Source organism: Euleptes europaea, chromosome 18 (genome assembly GCF_029931775.1).
Source record: "Euleptes europaea isolate rEulEur1 chromosome 18, rEulEur1.hap1, whole genome shotgun sequence".
Taxonomy (NCBI): Eukaryota; Metazoa; Chordata; class Lepidosauria; order Squamata; family Sphaerodactylidae; genus Euleptes; species Euleptes europaea.
Window position 1 is genome coordinate 15,637,201 of NC_079329.1, and position 16,723 is coordinate 15,653,923.

Here is a 16,723-nt window from a genome sequence, read left to right on the forward strand (position 1 = left end):
CAACCTCAAAGGGTGATCTTAAATTTGGTAGAAATGGTGGGAGCGGGGAGGTGAAGATTTTTGCAAGTTATTTGTCATTCGTCAATATTAAATTATCCCCCCCACACACACACACACTGCTTAATAGGCTAACTTTCCCACTGCAAAATAAATGCTGGTATTCTAAAATTGTCAGCGTCGTCACAAACACCATGATTCAAGTCTTGTAGCACCCTAGAGACCAACAAGATTTTTTGGGATAAATTACGAGCTTTCGAGAGTCAAAGCTCCCTTCATCAGATACAAGTAGGAATGGAGAGCCATGAGTCCTTATATCCCAGTCTCAAGGTGGGAGGGTTGTTGCAAAGAAAGGAATCAGGATGCAGAGGTCCGATGAAAAATGTAATTGGCTCAATTAAGGCAAGGAAAAATGCTTAGGGGCATAAAATTAGCACCCGGAGTGAGATAAGACTCCTATGTCCCTATGCAGCCTTGGGGGGGGGGGGGGTCGGGTCCACAAATACCACATGCAAGAGGTTAGACATACATATTGTGCTAATGTCACGTTTTCCAATGTGGCTGCTTGAAGAATCAATTCACCATTTGAACACATGAAGATGCCTAATACCAAGTCAGATTCTTGCTCTATCAAAGTCAATATTGTCTACTCTGACTGGCAGCAGTTCTCCACGGTTTTTGCACCTGACCAGCCACCTGACCTTTCATTGGACATGCCAGGGAATCAAACCTGGGACTTTCTGCATGCCAAGCAGATGGTCTACCACTGAGCCAGGGCCCATCTTTGCTTGGAAATTTTAAAGATGTTTCCCTTTAGATCTGAATCTCTCTTTCAGCTGGACATATCTGACCAGTTTTGGGGAGGGGATTAGAAAATGAAGATTTATTATTTGAGTTGAGAGATGTGCATTTTCTTTTGATTGAACCGGAAGATGGGAAACAGGCCTTTTCGTTTTCCGTCTACGCACCGGGAGCTGCCTTGGGGACGAGATGACAGCTTCCTAGGCCGTATGACTCCCTGCAGGTATAATCAAGACAGATCAGTCTTCAGAGCATTTTGACATCTCATCGACTGCCTCCTTTCCTTGGCCTCCTGCTCAGTTTCACCTCAGGTTTGCTTTGGCAGGGACGTTTCCTAAACAAGGTTATTGGCAGTTAAGATAAGATAAAGCATTTGCAAGAAGGAAGCATGCTCGATCAAAGCCCTGAGCACTTTGCCAATCCCAGATAAGCAGGCTCGTAAAACTGACATGGTGTTGATCCAGAGGCGGATCTACTGTGAAACTAATGAAGCTTAAGCTTCAGGGCCCCTAATTCCAGAGGGACCCCCTGAAGCAACTTTTTTTAAATGAATGAATTTATCAACAAAATCGATGGAGTTTTTTAAGTGATAGAAACATAAGCCAATGGGTTGAAGTACTTAATATTGACCTTAGAATATGCTCTAATGCCCATTTCACATGGCCTAAAAATGTCCCTGTAATTGGTCAAATTTCAAAATTTTCTTGGGGGGCTTGCAGAGCCCAAACCCCCAGGTGTAAGGGTTCTCTGAGCTTGCCAAAATCTATTCGTAGCCTACATTTTGGCAGCTGGATCCTCAAATCCTTCGTTGGTGCATGGCTTAATAGGTCTATAATCACTGTATGGCCCATTTTCAAGGACTCCACCCCACCACCCTTTTCTCCACCATTTGGGCCTCAAGGTCCTTGCAAGAGCAGCAAGGCCCTTTGGACCTTGTTGGATGTTGCCCTATTGCTGCTGGTTGTGAAGGGGCCCCCATAACAGTTCAAGCTTCAGGGCCCCAAAAATGTAGGTCCGCCACTGTGTTGATCTCTTCGTTTCATGCCGGTGGTGAGCTAGGCACCACCTTGAAGACTGAAGGTAAACTTTCTGTGCCCAAAGGGCTTCCTTTTTGCTGGAACACAGAAGAAACGGAACCCCTCGCACGACCTCTGCCTTGTCAGTGACATTGGCAGAACAAGCTTAGTTGCAAACGGATTGATGTTAAAACTTTACAATGACAAAAACCAGCAGTTCCACTAAAAAGTATCACAGATCATAAGAAAGGCCATGCTGGATCAGACCAAGGTCCATCAAGTCCAGCAGTCTGTTCACACAGTGGCCAACCAGGGGCCTCTAGGAAGCCCCCAAACAAGATGACTGCAGCAGCATTATCCTGCCTGTGTTCCACAACACCTAAGATAATAGGCATGCTCCTCTGATGCTGGAGAGTATAGGTATGCAGCATGACTAGTATCCATTTTGACTAGAAGCCATGATTAGCCCTTTCCTCCATGAACATGTCCACTCCCCTCTTAAAGCCTTCCAAGTTGGCAGCCATCACCACATCCTGCAGCAGGTGGTTCCACAATTTAACTATGCGTTTAACCATTTTTGCTTTTATTTGCTATCTTGATGAATGAAAATATCAGTTCACCCAATTTAGCATTTTTGACTCGATTCTTTTAGCAAAGGTCATAAAGTGGGTATGAAAGGGGGAACAGACTGACAGTTCTGGGGAGGCACCTAACAGTGCAATCCTAAGTAGAATTACACCTGTCTAAATCGCTTTAAATCAGTGGATTTAGAAGAGCATAACTCTGTTCAGGATTGCAGTGTAGATCCATCTCTTCTGGGTGGTAAGTATCAGCTCTTGTTTTGCAGCCTTGGAGAGCTGAAGAGCCAAGTCTGTCTCCTGACAGTCGTATTTTGGGGTGTACTCAACATGATGCCTAACTGTAACCAGACTCGAACCCTTTGGTTGGTCCTGAACATGTCACAGTTGATCAGCCTAAGTTCCCTTTCTGAGATACGCCTGCCTTACAGGGTCATTGTAAAGACGGCTGAGAAAAATGTGTGGAACTCCCTGCACTAGGATGTGGTGATGGCTGCCAACTTGGAAGGCTCTAAGAGGGGAGTGGACATGTTCATGGAGGAGAGGCGTATTCATGGCTACAAGTTAAAATGGATACTAGTCATGATGCATACCTATCCTCTCCAGGATTAGAGTGGCATGCCTATTATATTAGGTGCTGTGGAGCACAGGCAGGATGCTGCTGCTGCAGTCGTCTTGTTTGTGGGCTTCCTAGAGGCACCTGGTTGGCCACTGTGTGAACAGACTGCTGGACTTGATGGGCCTTGGTCTGATCCAGCAGGGCTTTTCTTATGTTCTTATGGAAGTGTTAATTTTTTCTCCATGTGTATGCTACTTTGGATGTTGAGCTTTACATGCAAATTTACAGCCAACAACATCTGACTTGCGCAATGCAAGCTTTGCAATGCAAGCTTTCCCAACATGAGATGCATAGTACGGCCATGTGCATCCCACATTCACTGCTCAGTGCTGCTGGTCCCACTGGGATGAAAATTGTCCTTATGTGTAATTCAAGCATCATTTATATATTCTTTCCTCCCGATTAGCAGTGAGGGATCCATGCTGTCTTTTCAGTGATTCAAAAAATCAGCTTTTTATGTTTTTTTATAATAACAAATATGGTCACATTTGAATGGGGTTTTTATGTGCAGATGTATATATGGAAATCAGACAGTGTATTAAATCGTTGCATCCAGCCATATTGCATTAGCTGCTCACTGGTGTTCTCGAGGTATTTTGGACTACATCCACATGGGGGAGGATTCTCTATTTTGCATTCATCCATGCTGCAAATGCAAAGGCAAGCACGTTGGCAAGAGCGCTTCCACACGGGAGTTTCCTGTGCACTTTCCTCCTCCATCCCCCCCCCCCATGTGGCACCAGCGGGCTTTGTGAGGGTGGCTTTTGTTCAGATTGTTAAAAGGTTTCACGCTAGGGTTGCCAACCTCCAGGTACTAGCTGGAGATCTCCTGCTATTACAACTAATCTCCAACCGATAGAGATCAGTTCACCTGGAGAAAATGGCCGCTTTGGCAATTGGACTCTATGACATTGAAGTCCCTTCCCTCCCCAAAACCTGCCCTCCTCAGGCTCCGCTCCAAAAACCTCCCGCCGGTGGCAAAGAGGGACGGGACCTGGCAACCCTATTTAGCGCTATTTAGCGCTATAACATTTTAACATTTATCCCTTTCCAGAGGTTCAGTTATCTTGTTTCCCAAAACCATTGCTTTCACCACTAGACATACTTCTCCTTTTAACAAAAGTCTAGAAAATCTGTCCCCCATCATTCTCTGCTCTGAAGCCTACTAGACTCCCCAGCACAGAGTGACGCTAAGCCCAGTTTCCTAAGAATTCCCTCTGTCCAAATTTGGGAATTCACCCTCTCCCATCCTGCGTACACCAAACCTCTCGCACGTGTGTGTGAGGGGTGAACAATAGCAACATGTTCATGCCAAGAGTTCTGGAAAGGATCTCAGCTCTTGGCTCGTCCGGCGGTTCCCTCCCCCTTCCCCAACTTTCATTTCCTGTCTCACTGTTGTTTTACATCCCCCCTTTCTCCTTTCTGGGCTATAAATCCAGGATTTACAAATTGTCTGCTGATCCTTGGCCTGGGGGGGGTGGGTGGGGGTGTGGGTGGGCAGGCGGCGGGGTGGGAGCGGTACACAGAGACAACCTGCATGCCAGAGACAGCCAGGCAGGAGGGCGAGAGGAGGAGAGAACTTCTAGAGGGAACTCTGTCCGGTTTTATAACTAGGGGACCAAGGTTGGCCATCGAGGAACCCTAAGACAACATGAAGGTAATGTGGGCACCTGAGGGGAGGGAATGGGCCTGTGATGATGAAGGCTAACCCCAACTCTCTCTCTCTCTCTCTCTCTCTCTCTCTCTGTTCAGCATTTCCTTCCAGCTGGGCTATAAATTGCTTTTAGTGACGATCCATTGCTCGGTCTAGTGCTCGATTTGTGATCGTCCTGATCTGGAACAGGGGGCCAGACAGGCTCAGGTGTTCTTGTTTCTTATTAACAGAGCCATTCTTTTACACAGCACCAATCACAAGGTGGTTTGCGAACTGAGGCAAGGAAGGGGAGGGGAAGGATGCCACCTTCCAGGAGTTTGCAGTCGAAGGGAAAAGAGCAACAAAGAGAGGGAGAAACGAGGATTACAGGAGAGGAACAAGAGAGTAGAAAATGAACATGCGCAAATGGAATTATGCACACAATTCAGTGCGTTCCTAACTAGATCCTAATTCTGGATCTTGGCTGGGGGATGGGGATGGTTATGGGATGCACAGTGGTAAAAAAAAAAAAAGGTACTCACACTGTGTTATCATTTTACATTTTCCAGGGATTACCTGTCTACCCAAACTTGATTGATTTTATGGCTAAACTTCGGTGAGCCCTGCCGCAACCAAATCTAGCTTGCTTTTTTTAAGAGTGATCTGGGGGGATCGCTGATTCCAGTTTTGCCTCTGCCACAAAATCTCGGGGTGCCCTTAGGCAAGTCATTCTGATTCAGTCACCCCTCACAATACGGAGATAGTACTATTGGTCTGTCTCACAGGGGTGCTGAAGGATTACCAGACGGTAATGTGTGGCTTGTTTTTAGGGGTTTGTTTTCAATGGCCTGTTTTATTTGGTAACAAATCCTTCCAGCTCGTCTCTGGAGACTAGTCTCTGGCATATGTAGGTGCCAACAGACCAGGAAGAAAAATGTTCTGTCCCATTAATAAAAGTGGAAATGGGCTGTTGGATGCTTTCATGGTATAGCTCTAAGTAAGATCACCTGATACCTGATAATTTCCCTGAAGATCAAGCTGACATTAAAGGGACAGCTAGAAAGATAGTGTTGCCAGGCCCCTCTTCACCACCGGTGGGAGGTTTTTGGGGCGGAGCCTGAGGAGGGTTTGGGGAGGGGAGGGACTTCAATGCCATAGAGTCCAATTGCCAAGCTGCCATTTTCTCCAGGTGAACTGACCTCCATCGGCTGGAGATCAGTTGTAATAGCAGGAGATCTCAAGCTAGTACTTGGAGATTGGCAACCCTATAAAAAGACCAGTTTAAAAGTTGGCAAACCGAAGCTATATTTGCTAAATACATAAATAGTGTATGAAGCTAAAAAAGGAATGCCATATAAATGCTGAGTATCTGAGCCACATCGATCTCTCTTTCATCCTGGTTCAAAAATCTGTCTCTTTCCTTCTGTCTGTACTAGGTCAATGTGTTTGTAGTTGGGCTGTTTCCACCAAAACAGAGGCATAGGATTAATATATCTGTTTATTTCCCTGGCTCCGCTTTTGTTTAGAAACATTGCAAGCAAACAAGCATAGGAGTTTCAATACATTCTTCATCTGGCAACCCAAAACATTACTGCAGAGAGAAAAGGACTTGCATGTTCATTTTAGGCTTTGGTCTGAGCAGCTAAATTTTTCTGCGAAATGAAGTTAAACAGCATCACTTGATAACTGCTTGCAGCTCAATCTGATATTAAAGGGAAAGCTAGAGAGACCATCTTAAAAGCTGGTAACTGTACACTGGGGAGATAAAGTTTTTTCCCCTATTGTTCAGGCTGCAGAGCAAAACGTGATGGGAAAGCCTAGTAAAACAATGATTCCTTTTTGTCTCCAAGTAGAGGTTCTCACAACCATTCTCTGGGGTTAGGGTTGCCAACTGCAGGTTTGGAATTTCCAGGAGATTTGGGGGACAGCCTGGGGAAGGAAGGATGAGGGCAGGGACCTCAGTGGGGTATAATGCCAGAGAGTCTAAAGCATCCATTTTCTTCAGGGAATGGATCTCTCTACTCTGGAGATCAGTTGAAATTCTGGGAGATTTCTTGGCCCCTCCTGGTGGTTGTCAGCCATACCTTGTGTCCCTCAGAAAACCTCCTCAGGTAGTGGTTTTCATATTCTGGGGTTGCTTGGAAACTTATAAAAGATTCCTCAGTGTAAAAATCATGGAAACAGCCACGCATAAAAGGCCCCAGTCTTCATACTTTCAGGCACCCAATTTAATAATTTCTTCAAGTATTGGACTGCCTGCATGAATTCCTCCTCCTTCCTTCCCAGATCCTGTCTTGATAACCTATTATTCTCTTTTACTGGTTTATTGCTAATAGGTTTGCAACACACTGATTTAGATTATTACACGTTGCATGGCGTACACATTTTCCAAAACAAAACAAACACTAGTTAATTCAAAGTTAATGATCATGTTACTTAGTGAGAGGTGACAGATCCTTGCACCATATAGGGTTGCCAACCAACAAAGAAAAAGCAACTTGAGTTGCTCCTGCATCTTCAAGATTCTGCCTGACCTGCAGAAATCAGCATGAGAAATCTTTACTACCGCAGATTGCTGTTTCCCTCACGGTCACCCCTCCGATGACTTTGGGTCTTTCTTTTGAGGATGCATACTGGTTCTGACCCGTCAGAGGTTACTTCACTCTCCCCCTGCGTTCCCCCGCGTTTTCAGGGACCTGGTTTATCTCGAATTTGAAAACACGGGCAAAATGTGGGGAAACGCAGGGGGAGAGCGAGGCAACCTCTGACAGTTGGAAACGGCATGCATAATAAGTACAAAGACCCAAAGTCGCCAGAGGGGTGACCGCGAGGGAAACAGCCATGCATAAAAGGCCTGAGTTGCTGTTAAAAGCAGAAAAGCAGAGACTGGTAAAAAAAAATAGCCCTCATATTAAGCTCTGGATGTTTTTGCGGCTCTTTGCTATCCATATAGAACTCAATATTACATTTCTTCAAATCCAGACAGCCTCCTGTGCATGCTTTGCAAATGGATTGTAAACTATGTAAATCAAGCACACTCATTGTGACATTGTCTGCCTGTTGCATTGAATCTGCTCTTGGCAACTGCCACCAAATGTGGGAGCCATAAGCTTCCGTGGAGATTTGCTTATGTTTTCTTTTCAGATGACAGCAAAGCTTGTCCCGGAGGGGTGTAGCAAGCTTGTCAATCACAGCAGTAAGTTCCCTCATTGTTGGGAACAATGGAAGGCAGGTGCAGTCCTGTTTCTCAGTAGACAATTGGGCAGGATGCAGTCAGACGCTTTTCTCTGGATGGAAAAGGGCCAGAGGTTGATACTTGGAAGGGAGACATCCCGGGAAGACTCTGCAGAGGAAGGCAATGGCAAACCACCTCTGCTGAATCACTAGGGTTGCCAACCTCCAGGTGGTGGCTGGAGATCTCCCTCTATTACAACCGATCTCCAGGCGACAGAGGTCAGTTCCCCTGGAGAAAATAGCTACTTTGACAATTGGACTTTATTAGAATATTTACTGGAAGACAGGGTGACTTATATTTCATATTCCGTAGCAAGATTTTGCTCTTATGTTTGCTGGAAATGGAAGGCATTTATGAAGAATAAAGACCTTATGGGCAAACCTTCAGACTAACTAGTTCGGACGAGATGTTGTAAGCGGGAGCTGTATTATTTTATAATTTTATCATAGCATGTATATTTTATATTTTATGCTGGCCTTTGGCTGTAATAAATAAAATAAATGGCCTGCAGGAGGTGCCTCAGGCCTAATGGTCATGCTCATGGACAATTGGACTCTATTTGGCAATTGGACCCATTGAAGTCCCTCCTCTCCCCAAACCCAGCTCTCCTCTTGCCTTGCCCCCAAAATCTCCAGGTATTTCCCAACCCAGAGCTGGCAACGCTAAGGACAGAATGATGTGAATCACTTTGGGTCCATATTGGGGAGAAAGACGGCATAGATGGGAACGGTAGAAAATATCCCCTCCTTTACGAGAAACCCCATCCTCCTCAGGCTCCGCCCCCAAAACCTCCAGGTATTTCCCAACTCAGAGCTGGCAACCCTATTAATCACTTGCCTTCAAGGCACTTGCTGGGGTCACCATCGGTCAGCTGCGACTTGACGGTACTTTGCACAAACACACACACACACACACACGCATGCACCAGGACTAAAAGCCTACTTCCGTCTGGCTAGTGGTCCCAGCAGGTGCCAAGTGCTGTCTGCGCTGTTATATCAGTTTGGTAAACTGTCTCACGCTGTCAGCTCTCTAACCATACCAAGAATGTATATTTAAGCCAGTTGTTAGAATGTTGTAGAGAGAGAGAGAGACTGTAAGAATTGAACTAAGTTTTGTGTTAGTTCAACTTAATCTGATGAAAGCAAGTAAATCTGAGTTGTGTTTAATCGTTCTGTGAAGAACTGAGTTTATTTCTCCACCGGGCTACTGATCCTAAGGAGATTCAGTAACCAAAGTCACTAAATTAAATCTCGCTGTTTAACTCTGCCTGGGATTATGTAAAATAAAAGATAAAACTTTCACGGGTTCTATCACTTATTCGAACAAATATTGACTTTACTGAAAGGATCCCAGAAAAGATAAATAAATCTTTCTCTTCTTCAGTATCTGTATCTCCCCCTGCCCCCCCAGCTGATTTTGGATGTTGTGAAGTGAGACAATTTGCAAGACCTGAGCAAGGCTGTCAAAGATAGGACATTTTGGAGGACAATGATTCATAGGGTCGCCATAAGTTGGAAGCGACTTGACGGCACTTAACATGCGCGCGCGCACACACACACACAAAGTGAGACAGAGTGGAAAACATCTGGTGCATATGGCACAATGTACTGGGAAGTGGCCTTATGTGAGTCCCATTGAAACAGAGAGGAGCTGCACAATATTATATTTTGTTGATACCCGGCTTATCTTCCAATGAGGCCCCCAAACATCTCTCTGCTCCTCAGTTTTAGTCTTGCGACAACACCTTATGAGGGATGTTAGGCTGAGAGTCTGTGGCCGGCCCCAGGTCCCTCAGCGAGCCTCCGTAGAGGAGTTCTCATTCAAACCTGCGTTGCCCAGATCATACTCTGACGCCTGAACCACTACACTACAGTCCTGCCCTCTTGCACAGCTCTCATTGCTTTCAGGGGGGCTGGCGCAGGAGTCTTTCCTGTTGGATCATGCCCCATGTCGATAGGGTTGCCAACCTCCAGGTAATCAAAATACAAACCCTGTGCTGATATACAACAAGCTATCCACAGAAAGATCAGCATGCAGGCTCAAAAGCTTCAAAAAACTTCAAAAAATCATGGCCACACAATACACAAAAGATACAAGCATGCAACAGAAATAGTAAGTAAGCTCTATATTAACAATACACACTGCATAAATCTTATAAGGCTCCATAACATTGTCTTATGGATAACATTGCCTTATAAGATTTATGGAGTTTTTATTGTTAATATAGAACTTGTATACTATTTCTGTTGTGGGCTTGTATCCTTTGTGTATTGTGTGTCAAAGATTTTTTGAAGTTTTTGAGCCTGCGTGCTGATCTTTCTGAGTATAACCTCCAGGTAATAGCTGGAGATCTCCTGCTATTACAACTAATCTCCAACCAATAGAGATCAGTTCACCTGGAGAAAATGGCCACTTTAGCAATTGGACTCTATGGCATTGAAGTCCCTTCTCTCCCCAAACCCAGCCTCCTGAGGCTCTGCCCCAAAACCTCTCGCTCGTGGTGAAGAGGGACCTGGCAACCCTACATATCAACAAGAGGTAGGGCCACTGGGATTTTCCACCTCAGACAAAATTCTTGAGCCTGCCCTGCCTGAGGCTGACTGAAATAACTGACCACAAGCTAATGACAGAGATGACCATTGAGGCATTTGGACAGTTGAACTGGACCCTTTCAGGAGTCCTTGGTGGAGATTTCTGCATGTTGCAAATTTTCTTATTGACAATATTCTAAGCTCGTCTCTGGTGAGGAGAGCTCTGTTTTCAGTTTTTTTGCTCTTGTGCCAGTGTTTGCCATATTCCACAAGTCGTGTTGTTTCTTTCAGGCCTCTCTGAGTCTGCTGGGATCGCTGTTCCCCCTCCTCCTCCTCGTCCAGTTGCCCATTGCACAAGGACAGGCTATCAATGCCCAAGGTAGGCCCCTTCGAATATGGAGTCCACCAGGGCTCACTTGGTCAAATCCATGCGAGGAACATCCACAGCAGTTATTTATACTTTACATTAGAAACAACAGGAGGGTGGGGAAGCGAATGTACATTTCATGCATCTGACGAAGTTAGCTCTCAGAGAACAGGCTCCATGTGATGAACAAAATGGTCTGGCGTGGTGCTGTTTGGTATGCTGGGGGTTGCCCACCCCTTTAAACATGTCTACCTCTGTCCTGGGTAGTGGCCCATAAGTCTTGGGTTGGCTCTTCTTGTAAGGCAGCTGCTCCAGTTTGCTGTGAGGCTGGTAGCGGCCCCCAGCATGCCAGGACCTGGTCTTCTTGGAGTAGGTTGCTTAGGAATGCAGCCCAATGCAGGTTATGAACTGCATCTAAGGCTAAACACCAGCACGAGACCATAGTCAAAAAGTACCATAAGGGAAAGTTGAAAAGAACTTTGAAGAGAGTTCAAGAGAATGTGAAACCATTAAGAGGTGGTGGGGGCCCAAATCCTTCTGATCGAGGCACTACTTGCAGATGGTGTGAGGCCAATAGAGGCCTCTGGTGCACTGGGACCTGGTCTTTTTGGAGTTGGGTTACTAGGGAATGCAGCTCAAAGCAGGTGGTAAATTCCATATAAGGCTAAATACTGGCATGAGACCGATAGTCAACAAATATCATAAGGGAAAGTTGAAAACAACTTTGAAGAGAGTTCAAGAGGGCGTGAAATTGTTGAGAGGTGGTGGGGGCCCAGCATGGTGTAGTGGTTAAGAGCAGTGGTTTGGAGCGGTGGACTCTGATCTGGAGAACCGGGTTTGATTCCCCTCTCCTCCACATGAGTGGCAGAGGCTAATCTAGCGTACTGGATTTGTTTCCCTTCTCCTCCACACAAAGCCAGCTGGATGACCTTGGGTAAGTTACAGCTATGTTAGAGCTCTCTCAGCCTCACTCACCTCACAGGGTGTCTGTTGTGGGGAGGAGAAAGGAAGGTGATTGTAAGCCGGTTTGAGTCTCCCTTAAGTGGTAGAGAAAGTCGGCATATAAAAACCTACTCTTCTTCTTCTGATCGAGGCACAGCCCACGGATGGTGTGAGGCAGGTTCAAAGCTGTCCCATATGGCTTGAGGAAGCGGGTTGTTGCCAAGCATCATGATACAGTTAGCTGGTACCTGAAGCTCAAGACCTTCTATGTTTTGTTTTAAAACAAACCTTTCTCCATTGGGGCAGCCCAGCAGCAAAAGCACTGTGGAGAAGATGCCTTCCCGCTAGATTGCGACGACATCTACGAGCAAGGTTCAGTGGCGGATGGCGTCTACCTCATTTACCCCGCAGGACCCAACACCCCTGTGCCTGTGTACTGCGACATGACCACCGACGATGGAAAATGGACGGTAATTAGCGCAAAGCGTGCGTGGGTGTGGATCCATCTCAATATGGCGGTCCCTTTCAACGCTCGCCCCAAGGTCCCGTTGCGGCTGTTGAAAGCACCACAGTGAATCCGGTGGATTGGCTGGGATTAGAGAGTTTAAATTCCCACTTAGTCACGAGAATCACCAGGTGGCTTCAAGGACAGTTACCATAGCCCTGTTTACATGTTACAATGAACTCATGTACATCCTATCTGCACACGTGTACATGTGTTGGGGAGAAAGAGCCAACACATGTTTGCTTTACAAATGAAACCAGGGATAGGTACCTGGGTAAACTTGAGGCTTAAATCACGTGTTCAGCTGTGCATCTGTTGAATGCAACAGAAGAATTACTCAACATGTGTACCCAAAAAAATCAAGTGTACATTCTACGTGGATTGTACATGTGTTCACTGTTACATGCGAACAGGACTCAAGCCTCAGTCTTATTGACCTCACAATGTCTCCATGAGGTTAAAACAAAAGTGGGGAGAGCCAGGTATTATCTAATACATTTTTATCCCACCCACCTTCCAAAGAGCTCGGGGCACGACGACCCTGTGAGGTAGGGGAGGCTGAGAAAGTGACTGCCCCCAAAGCCCCCCAGTGACCTTTATGGCTATTTGAACCCAGATTTCTGAATTTCTGAGTCCAACATCCCATTTGGCTCTCTACAAAGAGAAATGAGAGCAACAATGGGGGTGGGGGAAGAGATCATGATTTGGGGGCAGAAAAGTTGGTGGAGAGACCCGACACAATGCGCCCAAGGGCCTGTAGAAACCTGCAGCCTGCCCTGTATCATCATGTATCCTTCAAGGTCATTTGGGGACTCACGGTGTTTCTGTTGGAAGGCCAAAATGCAGCTTGGGGTATCCACAGCCAAGACATTAATACCTCCTCTGCTCCATCTCTCCCTTCCTTTCTGTCACGTTCAGATTTTCCAGAAACGCTTCAATGGTACTGTCAGTTTCTTTCGGGGCTGGAACGACTACAGGTTTGGCTTCGGCAGGGCAGATGGTGAATACTGGCTAGGTAAATATAAAAGGGGGGTTCAACCCTCCTCTCTCTTCTCCCTTTTTCATGAGTAGGCCAAGAATTGTGTGCTTAAGGCCTTGTCTTTTCCCATACATTCTCTGGCCTGCCTCCTTCTCCCGTTCCTCCAGCTCTAGACTCAGACATCTTTGTTTGCCAGAATCTGTTGGAACGCCCATCTGTTTGGGTTTCTTCCTCAAACAGCTGGAACATGTTCCCTGGCCCAGACAATTCCAACACTAAGTGCGACGCTGTTTACAATGGTTGCGGGCCAGGAGACACCGCCAAGATCCCCCATGTTTGTCTGCTCTGCTCCGTCAGCAGACAGTAGGTCAGACAGTCCACTGTTCCCAAGGGGACGGACAAACAGGATGTTTCAGGGATCTGCACACCTAACAAATGCTATCCTATCTACCCCTTGACTCAGGCCTTCAAAATATTCACCTCCTGACCCTTAAGAACAAGTATGAGCTACGTGTGGAGCTGGAGGACTTTGAGAACAACACATCCTTTGCCAAATACACAGACTTCTCGCTCTCGCCCAATGCTATCAGTGCGGAGGAGGACGGCTATACGCTCCACGTGTCTGGTTTCACTGATGGGGGAGCAGGTGAGAGCCTCAGATTCTCAGTTCCCCAGATTCTCAGTTCTTCCTCACCGCAATAATTTACTCAATTTCCCTCCCAGCAATGAGAGGACAGCTGGCTTCAAACACATGGCTTAAACCCCAACGTTTTTCTTCAGTTGGGAGAAGGTCTAGAATCATAGAGTTGGAAAGGGCCATATAGGCCATCTAGCCCAACCCCCTGTGTAATCCAGGATCAGCATACAGCATTTCTGACAAGTGTTTGTCCAGCCGCTGCTTGAAGACTGCCAGTGAATTCTACCCCAGAAATAGCTTAACAGGCTAATGATTATATTTTTGCTGCTTTATCTGAAAGACTCACAGAATGGGATAAAGCAAATACAGATAAATATCTCTACACATAGAAAATGAACATGGAGGCATCTAGGCTAGAAACCTCCTTGCCAACATTTTTTAAATGAAAGGTCAATCATGTCAGTCCCTTCCTCCAAGTGGTACAGCCCAGGCATAGGTTTACCACCACCGCGGTGGGAGAACTAGGCCTTAGGAACTTAGCTTTCTTGTGGGAGACTCTGTCCATTATTGAAATCAATATTACTGAGACGTGTGTCCTGTTAGCTCTCATCTTGAGACAGCACATTGCAGTTCCTAATCACAGGTTGCCTTCATTCATGGGAAAGCTATGGTAGGATGGAGCCCCTAGCTACCAAATGAATCTACTCTTGAGTAAAAAAAACTTAAGTTGGATGGGTTTATAATTCTAGCTGCACTCAAGAGCTTTTATGAAGTCCATATGTTGGTGATTTCTCTGTGTTCCCTCCAGGTGACTCGCTGTCTTACCATAATGGCCAGAAGTTCTCCACTTTTGACCGTGATCAGGACCTTTACGTGCAGAACTGTGCGGCACTCTCCTCGGGCGCTTGGTGGTTCAAGAGCTGTCACTTCTCCAACCTCAACGGCTTCTACCTTGGTGGGGCCCACCTCTCCTATGCCAATGGCATTAACTGGGCCGCCTGGAAGGGCTTCTACTACTCCCTCAAGGAAAGTGAGATGAAAATACGCCGTGTCTGAGACCCAAGATGACCAGGGGTCTGTTGCCATCATGGCATTTGGCCACTGGAGAGATGATGCAGGCTGGTTGTCCAATTAATTTTTTAAAAATAATTATATTGTGGAAAGAGATGGGAATCTGGGATTGGTTCAATGAGGGGCTGTGGGTACAATGGGACTAATGTCTACACAAACAACTGTAAACCAGTTTCACACTTGTTTATCCTGTCACAGCTACAAAATCTCTTAAAGAACTTTTAGCACGCTCACAGAAATGCAGTTCTCAGAGTTCGCTGGACAAACTAAAGACTGTTAAACCACTCAAACACTTGTTTAAGTGTATAATGAAGACAGGTTGCAATGGCATTTGTTTTAGTTAGGGATGGGATTGACGGTCTCTAGTAGACTAGCAAGACACTTCATGGTTTGGCCTAAGAGTTACTGATAAAACGGTAGCATATGGGAAGGAGATGCTAACCAAAATTTTTACCAGAAGAATCAGCATTGCTTGCTGCCCCTTGGTTTTTATGTTTAAATAAAGCCCCATTATCTGAAACTACGATGCTTGAGAGACCAATGCAGTTGTAAATTGAAAAGACTAATATAGGCTATGGGCGAGGGGAGGCAGCCCAATCTCATCCAATCTCGGATGCTAAGCAGGGTCAGTCCTGCTTAGTATGTGGATGGGAGTCCACCAAGGAATACCAGGGTTGCTGTGCAGAGGAAGACACTGACAAACCACCTCAGTTAGTCTCTTGCCTTGAAAACCCCTTAAGGGGTCGCCATAAGTCGGTTGTAACTTGACGGCACTTTACACACACAGTATAGGCTATACTTAAACCAATTCATAATATCATAACTAGTCTTCCCCTTTTGATCCTACCCAGCTATTGAATCTTTCAACCTTAGACTTTTGACATCTGGCAGGGCAGAAGAAGGGTCCATAGCACACACTGAAATTATTAGATGGGCAAGCAGGCTGAATACTTCTTCCCATCCCCTCTAACCTTCTCTGGTGTCCTTCCAATAGGTTTGTTATGACTCTAGTTTGTTCACATCTGGATTCTGTCCTCTCCTATTAAGTCTGCAAGTCACCTGAGGCTACAGTGCTATAATGGCCAAGCTCCAGGGAAACCTGGCATTGTTTAGGCATTTCCATCACATCTTTTTTTGTCTTGGGGGCGGTATTGGGGATGATGGCGGGGAGAGTCTTACATATTTGGATTCTAGCCTATAGCTAGTGGAAGAAAAAAAAAAAACACATTCCAGGCAGAAAGTGAAATATATAAATGTATTTCCCAAAAGATGACCCAAGACAGGCCAGGAGAGCAGGAATAAGCTTTCTACAGCCATAAAAGACAAGGCACTTGGGATCAAATTGAGAAATGTCTCCGCTAGAAACTCAACCAAGTTCCTCAGAAAACACTGTGCCCTACTCTGTGCCTCTGGGCACATCAAAATAGGCTACTAAAGATGTGAGCAGACTTTTCTGAGGTTTGGGCTTCCTTCCCCTGAGGAAACGCAAATTTCCCAGAAGCCCTTGCTGCAAGGCCATAGACTGGAAACTATCCACCAATTATCCACACAGCGTACACCAGAGAGACCGAGTCATCACGGGGCTGCAAATTAACACAAAGTCCCACATTCACGGCAAGAGAGAGGGGATGCAGCTGAATCCCATTAAATAAAAGAACTTAGCCCCGTTGCATGGCAAACTCCATCTGACAACTCTTTTCTGCAGAGGGTGAAGGCAGAATCCAGTGACCTGAAAGCACTTTGTTGCGAGAGCCGCATGATACATCGCTCTGTGCTGGCCCATTCATCCCAGAAATGCGCGGCAGTGATAGG

At 46.0% G+C, this 16,723-nt stretch overlaps 1 protein-coding gene across 1 annotated transcript; it reads left to right on the top strand.

Annotated features, from left to right (window-relative positions):
* Positions 1–4,638: 4,638 nt before the first annotated feature.
* MFAP4 (microfibril associated protein 4) lies at positions 4,639–14,975 on the top strand. The gene is made up of 6 exons (XM_056863420.1): positions 4,639–4,668; positions 10,702–10,789; positions 12,026–12,189; positions 13,143–13,239; positions 13,667–13,849; positions 14,649–14,975. Exons 1-6 carry the CDS (start codon positions 4,663–4,665, stop codon positions 14,894–14,896), a joined length of 786 nt encoding a protein of 261 aa, XP_056719398.1. The 5' UTR covers positions 4,639–4,662; the 3' UTR covers positions 14,897–14,975.
* Positions 14,976–16,723: the final 1,748 nt, after the last annotated feature.